A 12,957-nucleotide genomic window follows, 5' to 3' on the forward strand; every position below is an offset into this window, starting at 1 on the left:
CTCCTCAAGAAGGAACTGTCATCTCTAAAATCTTGAGTTCGCTTTCCCAGATTAACGTCCAGCCTTTTTTGGTTTCCGTTTTGTTTTACATCCTGCTCGATCACTTCGTGTTTTATCTTTCCTTCCTTCAACGGTATTTATTGCACGTGCAAACAAAACCGTTTTCAGTTGGTAGTGTCAGCGCTTGTGTTTGTCGTTGTTCTGTCATCCTTGCGTTTATTTGCACTGCATATTTCCTCTTCTACTTACTTTCATATTTTTACTGGGACCACCTCGCTATGCAATTGACGGCTGAATATGCCTCAAAAAGCAAATTTTCTCAACTTTAGAATTTCTTTGCTTACATGGTTTCTTTTTTACCTCTGAAGCATATTTATCAGGTTCTTTGCCTTCTGGGCAGCTTAGATAGAATGGTAGATTCTGGACAACTTAGAATGACTGCACTGGGAACATAAAAATTTGACTAAAAGATATCAAAATGTCATATTTCTGTAGCTTTTTTCACGTTTTTAATGAAAAACAGATTCATTTGAATTGGTTTTATACAAAATGCAGTGTCACTTATTTGAACAAAAATATTTCACAGTCATGCATAAAGTTGTGTTTGCTAAAAACAAGCTTAGGTAATGGTTGCAATAGTCATGCAATAAAACATGATTTTTTTTTTTAAGAAATCGAAGATGGTCAAGCTCAAAGTGGTCAATTCGTTCTTACCCTACCATATGCTAGCCGCCCCGGCTAGCGCAGTTGGTGGAGCGACTGCTGCGGTGAAACTGTGGTGCCGAGTATGAAGCCCAGACCAGGGCAAGATGTTTCTTTAACTACGAAGTCCGTGTGGGAGTTATATAGCTTTCCTTTGTAGCCATATGGCTACATTTGGGTGGATGCCATTGAGTCATTAGTCCCATGTTTTAAATCTGCTCCACATAGGGGGATTCCCCTGAATATTTAACCAACACCAGTCCGACTTCAAGTTATTAATCAGTTTGCTCTCGCCTGCCATAAGCTAGCTGTCCCGGTGAAGCGGTGGTCCTGGGGTTTCTGGGGAAGCTGTATAGCTTGGGTGGATGCCAGTAAGTTAATTACTCCCTTATTACAAATCTCCTCCACTTTGGGGTCTGAATCAGTTGGCTTGAAATGACCCTTGTGTACGACTTGGCACTGGAAAAAGTCATCTGAAAAGCTCGGAAGCATATCTTCAGTTCAGCAGCAAGCAGAGCTGTGCTATTGGAAATTTCACACTTGCTGTTAAAGGTTGATACTGGAGCTTAACTTATCTGACAAAAAAGGCAAAGCTGTAAAAAATGCTCACATTTATGTGAGAGTCTGTGAATGGTCTCTTCAGAGATGCTGAAATTAAGAATGACGTCTCTCTCTCCTTGTCAAGGCTAACAGTTTGCACTGAAAGGCCAGGGAAAAGAAAGCACAGATGGAGTTCAGGAGAGAGAAGTCGGAGCTTAGCAAGAGTTTGGTTTATGGAGGTCTAACGTCCCAAACCAACTCAAGCTTGACAAGAGTGAAAGAGTTCCTAATCTGTGTGATCCAAAAAAAAAGTTTCTTGGCCTCATTGATTATTTCCACTCTATATCCCTGCAGTCTTGGAATTCTTGAATTCCAGGCCAGGCATTTGAAATTTTCTTCGAATTCAAGGCCAGATATTTTATGCAAACCCTGGTAAGGCGTCCCTCACTGGATCACTGAGAAACTGTGCAAGCAGTGGCAGTACATTGTAACCGAAAACAACTTGAGCATTCCATGAAGGAAGGCACAACATGGGAGCTTTTATTAGCATAGGAGCGCAGAAATTCATTATTTTGCCTGCTGTTGAGGCTACTTCAAAACTGTTAGTGCAGCTTCAGAAAGCACTTAAACCGGGTCCCAACTGCTGTGTTAGGCCCTGTATTTCGGTGAACAGGTGACATGCATCTAGCGCGCACATAGTTTCTCCAAAGGCAGGGCCCGAGCTGTCTTCAGCTTTCTGGCCAGCATCGCTTGCATTGGATGATTTTTCGTCGGTAATAGAGGCTATGTCAGTGTCAGAACACACTGGAAAAGTCTTAGCTGCACCATTTCTACAGCACCTTCCTGGTGCAAAACTTTAGTGAAGAGTCGTTCACGGGCGTTGTCGCCAGCAGTGGTCAACACTCGGAGCTTCGCCCCAGCATGAGGCGCATTGGGGTGAAGCTCCAAGTCATTTGGGAATCTCTAAACATGGGAAGATTGTAGTCCAGTACAATACCGATGATGTGACAGTGCAACAATGTCGGGCCAAATCACAGCTGTGCAGTGATGCTGGTCAGCCAGCATCGTGGGAATGGTGGCAATGGCACCTGGGGGAAATTAAACTTTGCTGTGGCCATCCTGAACTGCGGAGAAACCATGCTGCAGAGATGCCGAGGCATGTCACAACAATAGCAATAGCTTTGGCAATGGGCATATTTGCGCAGCTCTGGCTGTGACCGCTCTAGTACCGGTGCTTGCAAAATGGGTACACTGGTGTTCCTGACAGGAAAAGAGAGTGCTCTCTCTCTCTGGGAGCATCAGCAGCTGGAAGTGCGGTCATCACATGCTGCACAGTATCAGTGTCAACATACACTGCCATGTACGCATTAGAAACACCGGTGAAGTTTACTTGCAAAGTGCGGTTCATGGGTGCTTTATGCAACCCGTCAGCCTCGTAGGCACATGCTAGCCAAGACATTTGCAATAAGCCACTGTGTCATAAGCAGGCACCATAGTAAGAAATTTGATGAAGTTGAGTCAGGGATCTCGTGCTGCGGCATCCTAAGGGGAACTACCATTTAAGCAGGTACATGCTAAGAAGGTTTTGGTTTACTGTATAAATTTAGTATTTCTAGTGCCCCCATTTACTATCTCAATGCTAGCGTGTGTTCGGGGGGGGGGGGGGGGGGGGGGGGGGGGGGGGGGGGGGGGGGGGGGTGCTTGCGTGCATTTTGTACCTCTTTTTTTGTGATTATTTTTGCACAGTGTCTGCATTCCATGCTTTTTTTTTATGTGTGTCTCGACTATTGGCTCATCGTCATGCTGGATTGCGAGCTGCCCTATATTAAAACAAGGCAAATTACTGACTGATGCCACTGATAGCTAGCCTGTCTGCCGGATATCGCACATGAAGAGTTCAGTAAGTTGATACCAACATTAGGGTTGGGAAAGGCCATTGGCCATAAAGGAAGGTATTGGTTGAAAACAATGAAAGCAAAGTGTGGTGAGAGTCCCTTATGCAATTGCCCTCTGCAGATGTTCCAAAGCCTCCAAAAGCAGCCGCTCCCACTGCAATCAAAACAATCGTCATTAAAAGCACAACCGCGGCGGCGGCACCACCACCACCACCAACATTGAAGAACAAGCCCTCACCCAACCTGGTCAACAAGAGCGCTCCATTCCGTCCACCGCTTCTACCATGCCCGCGGGCACCAGCAGTGACAGCAGTGGCAGCGACCGTTGTCCTCCAGCCCTCCTGGCCAAATCACCTACACGAGTCCTGAAGCACCCTCCCATCCTGGCCCCGGCCAGGAGCCCCCCCAGAAGGAGCGGCAAACCAGGCAAAAGATCTTGTGGGACCTTTAGCGTGTTCCTCACCCATGACAGGGATCATGCTGAGCAGGTTCCTCACTCCTGACAGGAATCGTGCTGAGCAGGTTCCTCACTACGACAGGGATCATGACGAGCACGTGCGTCGCCACAACAAGGATTGTCTGAGCAAGTTCCTCACTCAGAGATCATGCCAAACAGGTGCCTCACTCACAACAGAGATCATGCTGAGCAGGTGCCTCACCACGACACTGATCATGCCGAGCAGGTGTCACTGCAGCACGGATCATGCAGAGCAGGTGCCTCACCACGACAGGGATTATGCAGAGGAGGCATGAGGTTCTAAGTGGCTCGCTCGAAGCTTTACTTTAAATAGTTCATTTGTGTACATGGACCATTTGCACATTTTTTTCAGTGCCATCGTTAAGCCATTCTTGTTCTATGCTTTTACTGCCCTCACCCAGCTGCTGTGAGGCGGCGCATTTGTGATTTATAAATGCAAAGTAGGTTTTATCTGCAGAAGTCTCAGCTGATATTCGTTAACTGTTTTGTGGTGCATTTATGAAGAGAAGCTCATGACGAAATTACCATTTCCTTTGGAAAAATGTATGCCATTTTGTTCAAGAAAATAAAAAGGTTGTTTGTGTATTAGTGTTTTTAATTGACACTCCTGCCGCGACCTGGTTGCAAGTATTCACTGAAATTAACGTATAACAAAACAAGAAAAGTGAGATGTTTGCTGTGAAGTGATACTATTTTCAGCATGATTACAGCAATAAACAATCCTCTAATACAGAGCATATACGGTGCTGTGACGACCCCACATAGCAGGTCCACACGGGACGGAGAGGCAGACACCGCTATACTCTGAACAAAACGGTATATTCAAGAATTTCCTATTATCGAGTACATGATGCAGATGCGCCGGAGTCAGAAGGAAGGGAGGGACTGCTTAGTCGACCTTGTTCGTTCGCTGGGGCTCGGCTACTCCCCGATAGCTGGGGCACTTCGGGCGCCAGAGTACGACTGCCAGCGGTGCTGTGTCGGCCATGGGCCTTGCTCGTCACCACTGACTAGGTTTCCTCGTTTATTTTCTCGTACATTCGGGCGATCCTTCTTTCCAGGCTAGAGCGTCTCTCTCGGCCTCCTCTCAGTGCCGGCGCCTGCGGCATTCCGCGTATTCCCCTCCTGCCGACGCCCCTGTCACTCTTGCGGGGTGTGCTTGACGAGTTGAATGCTTGTTGGTGTGCGAATAAAGATGACGGCCAAGCTGTCGGCCTTCGGACCCCTAATGAGCCTTGGCCCCCGACACCCAACGGTTCCTGGCTCCATAGAGTCGTGCTGCTCAAGCGCCTTCGGGCTCCCACAAAGGGACGACGTCGCCGGAGATGGCTGCCCTTCCAGAGGCGCGCAGCGCACTGCCGTACTCGTTCACCTTCCAAAAAAAAAATGTTCTCTGAACATTTGAAGTCCATATAATGAAGCCATTCCGAGTAGCCTCGCATCAGTACGATGGGTCCGAAAGCACACTGTCACTCCACTGCCACACACCACCAAGCCCCGGAAGCCGTAACTGGGGATGTCACAGAGCACCGCTGAACTTCTTGCAGAGATAAATACATGAAGCCCAGCACCCAAGCCTCTCTCTTTAGTCCAAACTGGGCGACATAAACATTACCATATCTATAAAGGAGCTCCCAATTTCAACGTTATCACGGCACAAAAAAATAGGGGGGGCGTAGTGAAAGGCCTGTACATGCTCTCCTGTGAAGGTACCACTTCGTGGAAACAAAGACAACCGGCAGCTTCAGCACCTTAGCTCATGAACATGAACATTGTTATTAGTTGCAATATAATACAGAGCTAACCATTTCCCTACTCCGCTTGGTATATGTCATTAGTCCGATTTAGCTGTCCACTTCCTTAGCTGGGATCTGCATTCGCAAGTCGTACCAGCTATTTCCCAGCCCTTTTGTATGCTTTGGGACTCGGCAGTGCCCGCGGAAGGGGCCTCCCATGCATTAATTGCGCGCTTCGTCTTCCAGCAATGCAGGAAATAGATCAAATGGCATTCCTGCAATAACCCCTGGCGCCTGCCGGACAATTGTGCAGTGGAGGGCATTTCCTGCGAATGATCTGCACGCTCCGCGTCAGTGCCATCCCCACCCAGGTGAAAATTTGTTGATGAGAACCTAATGGTTCTGCTGGAACCAGCAGGAAACCTGCTGGTTTGCTGCTGGTTGTACTGGTTCCAGCAGGGTGCTTACTGGTTTTCTGCTGGTTGTACTGGTTCGAGCAGGGTACTTGTAGTGGTTTTCTGCTGGCTGTACTGGTTCCAGCAGGGTACGTAGTGGTTTGCTGCTGGTTGTACTGGTTCCAGCAAGGTGCTTACTGGTTACTGCTGGTTGTACTGGTTCTGGCAAGGTGCTTACTGGTTTTCTGTTAGTTTCACTGGTTCCAGCATGAGGACTTTTTGCTGTTCTGTTCAGAGGCCTTTTTCCTTTGTTTGCATGTTAATAATATCCTTCAGCTAACAGAATTTTGCAGTTATATCTATTTGACTGTGAGCGCTAAAAATTGAATAAATAGTGCCAAAATTTCATGAGAGAGCTTTGCTTATTAACCATTCCCCACTAACACCTCTGGGACACCCATCTTGGGGGGGATATATAAGCATGAGGCCATGTGGTATTAGAATGTGAGTACGAGTTACACATGGAAATTGTATGTATATTATAGGGCTGTTGCAAGCTGCTTTCGAAGTCTGGTTTAAAGCAGTACTTGTGTTCCTACTATGGGTAGATTTGCATGGTCCTGCAGGATGAGTTTACCAGCTACCGTAGGTTTCGAGAGTTTTTTGCTCTTTTTGTGCATGCTTAACGTTAAGGAAGTGACTATTAAAATAAAGTTTCAGAAAATTTCGAAAATTAAAGGATATATTTGCATGATTGATTTATCTACACAGAATTAAATGTAATGTTTTGGTGCTGTATGCAAAGCTAATAGCCCCATCACCTACTTGTTCCATTGCCTACTAGGTTCTATCGGATGCTGGTTCCAGTAGCTGCTGGGAATGTGCTAATGCACTAGTACTACTGGAACCAGTAGGATCCCAGCAGCAAATTTTCAATGTTGGCTTTTACCTCACTCATTTGGTGAATATAGTAAGCTGGTGCAAACATGAGGCGATTTGCATGCATTGTGGTCACGCATTGGTTCACATCTCGGATTTTGAAAGTTACTGGAAAGCCAGAGCCCCCCCCCCCCCCCCCCCCGTCTCTAATTGCTTGCACTCGGTTCAGATTTCTGACAACTGAAACACTTCAGTTTTAGAAGTCTTATCAATGCAAAGCACAGTGGGGCTGAGCTACTTGGCTCTGTAGCCATTTGTAATGCGTTTCGTATGAGTACCCTAAAAACAGATGTCGACTCTCTGGCTCATTTTCATCATCATGATTAGCAGAATTTAAACAGACTATGTACAAACTTTTTTAATACAATCGATCACTCCTGGTGCATACATCTATAAAGCTAATTTCCCATTTCAATTCGTTTAACGTTGCCGTGAATCGTTGCACCGTTTGTTCGTTCACACTCAAAACGGCCGGCATGCGGCTTTATCATTTTGTTTAAACAAAACGATAAAGCCACATTCCAGCAGTTTCGAGTGTGAACCAAAGATTCACGGCGACATTAAACGAATTGAAATGGCAAGCTTTAATTTGTAAAGCAAGATGCGACCAAGCTTATCTCCATTGATCATGGCCACGTAAAAATGCTTACACATTTTTCCAGATTGTTGCTTTTAGGTATTTACCTTGAAGGTTCCTTGCCAGCTTTAAATTGAGCCCAGCCTAGAACAGCAAGCCGAGCACGCTTTATTCTATCAACGCTGCCCCAGAGTCATTCAGTTTTTAGTGGAAAGTTCTTTGGAAGCCTGTTCATTGTCTTTCTGATCGACTGCCGTCACCACAGTGTCAGTCTGCATCAACCAGCAGACATACATTTGAATATTAAAAAATAAAAATATGAAATATTATGTAAATGAGCATTAAATAAATAACAAAATAAGCTCGAACTCATGCCCCCCCCCCCCCGCTCGAAACAATTAAGTTGCTGGGAATAACAGCGCGTAGACGAGGGACAAAGAAAGAGGAAGACGACAGAACCGGCGCTGACTAACAACTGAAAGTTTATTAGAAAAAACACGCAAAATATACTCATTTGACAACCATGGGCGCGTGCGCAACACCAAAAGCCACAGTGATAAATCAATCACTTAAATCCAGATACATTAGTTCACAGTCATGAACTGTTACAGAGGGGGTGCTCACGCATGAGTCAATGTTTTTATGAATATGAAACGCTTCACTGATTTCTCTTGTTAGTTTATCTCTGTGTTTGTACAGGATTCTAGTTTTATTAAAGATGGGTTTACATGATTTTTCAGAAGAATCAGGCTGGTTATTCCGGGGACGGTTCCTATAATGTAAAGCCAGATTTGAGGACGGAGCCCCTTTCAGAGAAGTGTTGTGGTCTCGTAGGCAGCAGTATGTCCCAGCAGTATGTACCAACTCGTTCAACTCTCCGTTTTATTGAAACAATTAAGTTCCGGAGTCCCTGGAGAAAGCTTTTCGACACCCGCGTGCATAATCCTCCCCACTTTAATTGTCAGGAGCTTCCTAGCTAACCCTGTCTGCCATTGGCAGTTCTCGATGTATACGCTAACTGTCCCCCGCATGGAACGGCACGTAGATCTCTGGCAACGCGATTGTGCGCCTCTTTCCATCTCTTCGCCGCTGGATCTTTGGTAGCATATACAGTAACTGTATTTGCCTATTAAGGTCCCTCTTGCTATATCCCTTGCAACCTGCAATCGCGATTCCGGCATGGGCGCTTCGTGCGCCGCAGGACGACTGCCAGCGGTATCGTGTCGACCACGGGCCTTAGTTGCTCGTCACCACTGACTAGGTTTCCTCGTTTATTTTCCCGTACATACGGGCGATCCTTCTTTCCAGGCTGGAGCATTCCGTAGTATCATTATCTGTATATATTGCATCTGTAATTGCATGGTTAGCTTTGTAAAGTCAGCGTGAAAATTGTAACTGAATTCATGTTCGAATTTACTCATGCAAGTACAGTTAAACCTGGATATAACGAAATTGAAAAAGTGTGGGATTGTTATTTACATCTAGGTTCTCGTTACATGCAGTTTTTTTTAGAACTCGAAAGGACAATACAGAAAGGAAACCAAAATAATTATGAAATATAAATGTAGGTGAGATATCACCTTGAAAATGTAGAGGAAACTCCGTTACTCGAAGTCATAAACGCAGGGAAACGTTCCGCGGTTGCGCTGGTAACTGTGGTAGGAGTTGCCACCACCACCACGGCTCGCGCACGCCGCTGCAGGTGGGGAGGGGGGGGGGGGGGGGGGCGTAGTGGGAGAGGCAGGGGCACAAGCATTGTAGCCGAACTAAAGAGAGCGTGCGCGGTCATGCATGCCTTTTCCCGCAAGCTCCCTCTCTCGATCTGCCCGCCCAAAACCCTCTGCCGCAGGGAATGGACGACGCCTTGCATAGCCGGCATTCTCGCTAGCGACGCGCAAGAGCTATATCGGCGCCAGAATCACGCGAGCAACCGCGCGGCTGCAACGGGCGCTCACTGCTCGTCCTGTTTTTTAGCGTGAAAACTGACTAGCAAAGCGGAAAAACCCGGGGTATGTATGAAGCCTCAACGTTTTACCAAAAGGACTCTGGTTTTACCTTTGACGGAGCGGCAGAGGCCTTGCGCAGCTGCTCCGACAGCGGCTGAGGATATCTTGTGTGCAGTTATGCCGTTGAGGCGGTGTTGCCTCAAGTACTTTCGCACGCCCTATTCGGTTAATTTAGCTACATTAAAACCGTACCATTTTTTTTTTGCTATGCCATATTTTTCGCTGCCTTAGGGCACGAATTGCTATAGTGCCGCGTGGTATGATATGCTCCAAAACGTAAGCAGCGGATATGCGCCAGTGGTTAGGGCGCTCGACTACTGATCCGGAGTTCCCGGGTTCGAACCCGACCGCGACAGCTGCGTTTTTATGGAGGAAAAACGCTAAGGCGCCCGTGTGCTGTGCGATGTCAGTGCACGTTTAAGATCCTCAGGTGGTCGAAATTATTCCGGAACCCTCCACTACGGCACCTAATTCTTCCTTTCTTCTTTCACTCCCTCTCTTATCCCTTCCCTTACGGCGCGCGGTTCAGGTGTCCAACGATATATGAGATTTCCATTTCCTTTCCCCCCCCCCCCAAAAAAAAAACAATTATTAAACTAATTATGCGCCCAGGGCGCTCAGCCCGTAAAGGCCAACGAGCGCTCATGCCGCGTACAGGACCTCAAAAGCGAGCCGATAATTTACAATACAATTTTTAGAACTCTTGCTTCTGCGCCTAGCGGCGACCTGCGGTGCTGGCCTTTCGCCCGAATCCGCGCTCGTTACGTCAGCAGCGGACTGCTAGCAATTGGTTCGTGCGTCAACAGCCGGCGGCGGGGGCGAGGGGCCAGCGGAGGAGAGCCGACATTTCAGCGTGCAAAAAGTAACGAGAGGAGAGGGAAAGGCGCGAAGACGCCGAAATTCAAATTTTCAGTATTGATAACTCAGCTTCCACAAAACGCATCTAAAAAAAATTGGAGGACGCTTAAGCTCCGCCTTCAAGAGTGGAACGTGACAGCATGTTGCAGCACTGCCAGGGAGTCAGTCCACAGAGCGCCATCGTCCGTTCGGCGCGACGCCTTGCCCGTTAGACAAATCGCACTGTTACGTACGTACGGTGAAACGGACGCTCGGAGCGGCAAACCACGTAGAAGTGCTGCCAGGCGCCTTGCCGAAACGCGCGGGACTCAAATTGCAGTCGTAGTTAGTCGGCACATCGTTCTCGACAAACCCGATGCCACGAACACCAGCAGAGCTTCCGCGCCGAGCGAACTTGTTGCCGCTCATCGCGTGATTCCTGCGTGCCCGCACGCAGTGGTGCGCTTCCTTTTCTTAAAATCAATGTTCATTTCATTTTCCTTTCCTTGCGGTGCGGTTCGGGTGTCCACAGAGATATGCGAGACAGGCCTCACTTCCTTTCTTTAAAACCAATTTTCATTTCATTTTTCTTCCCTTGTGACGCGGTCCGGGTTCTCTACCGAAATATGTGACAGGCGTCCCTTCCTTTCCTTGGGCTGCCCTCGCGCGCTATCTGTTGGGGCAGTGACGTACATTGCGAGGAGGAGGAGGAATTTTTCGCTCACGGCCGACGCCACCGGCTTTTCTGCGACACGAGCTCCTTAACGCTATCGCGTTAAAATTCTTGGTGCTTGATATTTGTGAAGCGGGGTCCTTTAACATCCTAGGCACATCGCATCTTTGTTGAGACCACCTTTCACAGCCTCTTTAATTCATGTTTTACCGTAATGAAACTTTTCTGCCAAGTCCCGTAACTCAGCAAAAGCTAACAGATAGTCGGCGTAGCGATCACAGTTCGTTATACTGTTTATACCATTCAGTGGAGGCGGCGTTGGGGAAATGATAAACTTCGCAATACCGAGGAATTCGCTACATGGAGGTTCGTTACATCCAGGTTTAACTGCAGTTACATGGCTGAGGTAGTACGTTAAAAGCACAAGTACAGGGCAATATATGTTGCATTCACTCCATAGGCAATGTAAGTGAAGAGGGTTTAGAATTCGACGAGTTTAGAGGGGTGCAATATGTGACATTTAATTGCAGGTAAAGTGTGGGAAGCATTTTTGTGCTAGCATTTGAAATGGTGACGCAATTGCAGAGTAAAGCCGCACTGGTGTTCAGGCTTCTCTGCAGTGCGCAGCGACGGGCAGAGGCCGCAATGATGAAGTCACGTACGGTGGCACTGCGTTTCCAGCTAAGAAACGGTTGTTTCAAGCAAACCAAAGCCACCGAAGGTGAAGGCAACGAAGCATTGCTAGACGGTGTTGGAAGACGCACGGCAGCTCCTGGGTGAAGACAGCGGACGTCTGAAATTTTGGCAACAATGACGTCATCACAAATTTCTGTGCACTTCTCCAATGCAGTACGCGAGGAGAAGCCCGACTGTTGTTGCGGTTTTAATTGGCGATTATGCCACTATTTTAAATGGTGGCATAGAACTATTTGGCATGCATTACCTAGAAGCTTTATAGATTCGATTTCTTGAAAAACGACAGGTTCCCAAAAAACCATTCCCCCCCCTTGAGCTAAGTTTTAGCATGCTGAAGTTTTAATGTCATTAGCATGATGCCAAAAGGAAACAAATTTATACTGTTTCGCTTCAAACTGTAATGATTATTTTAAAAACTGCAATACTTATACCAGCACTACGTTTGAAGTCACCTGGCCTTCAAGCCTATACAGCATATCCTCATTTATCAAGAGTAAGATGAGACACGCTTTGTAATGGCATTGGCTTTTCAGCCACATGAGTTGCTCATACTGGTGTACACATCAAAGCAGAGCATGGTGTGGCTTATGCTGCCTCACTGAAATAAAATATTATGTGGGATTAAACATATCCCAAGTGGCACAGGGGCCATTGGGGACGCCGCGGAGGACTCCGGATGATTTTGAACTACCTGGTCGCTCTTTGCACTGACAGCACACGGGAGTGTTTGCACTTTGCTGCCCCAGCCAGGGTATGATCCCGCGACCTTGGGCTCAGAAGTGGAATGCCAAACCCATTAGGCCACCCATTATTGGTAGTTTGGTTGTAGTTCTGGAGGAAAGGAATATGCAGCAGCTAACAAAGAATGTTTCAGGCCCCTTTCAGACATATGCATTTAGGCTTATTCACGTGGCGGTCAATGAATGACCTTATGCGGACTGGATCGCTTTCCTCAGAGACCTTTCGAAAGTAGCAGTTTTACAAACGGGGTATGGCAAACCGCGTTACAGTTAGTCTGCTTGTTATAGTGCCCCTTTGGGTCCACATTTTGTTTGCAGTTGTCCAGAATTCTAAATGCTGCTATAGTCGGATGGAACTTAAGTCTGCAGTGAAGCTCCGCCCAGATTCAGTATTGCCACACTTAATTCCTCCACAGCAAGGTAGTCAATTGCTGAACTTTTCCTGATACCTAAACGAGAAGCTAATCGCATGAAAAAGTTACAAGCTCTAAAATTTTTATGCCTCTGTCTTAGTTGATATAGTAAAACATTTAAAAGCTGATTTCATATACTGTAGTTACTGGAGATCGGAGTAATACAGGGCGCCACAGACCATGGCCCATTGTTTACCAACAATTTTGAAGTGGCATCCTACCATAGACAAAATTACCATTTTTGTGAATTGGCACAGGAGCAGGTTACACTTTGAGAACCACTGCTTTAATGATGGAGAAAAGAAATTTGAACTTAGTAATGCAATTACT

At 46.9% G+C, this 12,957-nt stretch overlaps 1 protein-coding gene across 2 annotated transcripts in view; it reads left to right on the forward strand.

The window, feature by feature from the left end:
* Positions 1 to 6,152, forward strand: part of LOC144094114 (uncharacterized) — a 39,193-nt gene extending 33,041 nt beyond the window's left edge. Inside the window, exon 5 of one of the 2 annotated variants that reach the window (XM_077628032.1) lies at positions 3,259 to 4,200. In XM_077628032.1, coding sequence (XP_077484158.1) covers positions 3,259 to 3,506 — 248 coding nt within the window. In that variant the 3' untranslated portion in view covers positions 3,507 to 4,200. Of the gene's footprint in view, positions 1 to 3,258; positions 4,201 to 5,597 lie in introns of those variants that run through there. The other variant, XM_077628031.1, reaches the window with a different exon arrangement.
* The last annotated feature ends 6,805 nt before the right edge of the window (positions 6,153 to 12,957 follow it).

Source organism: Amblyomma americanum, chromosome 6 (genome assembly GCF_052857255.1).
Source record: "Amblyomma americanum isolate KBUSLIRL-KWMA chromosome 6, ASM5285725v1, whole genome shotgun sequence".
Lineage (NCBI taxonomy): Eukaryota > Metazoa > Arthropoda > Arachnida > Ixodida > Ixodidae > Amblyomma > Amblyomma americanum.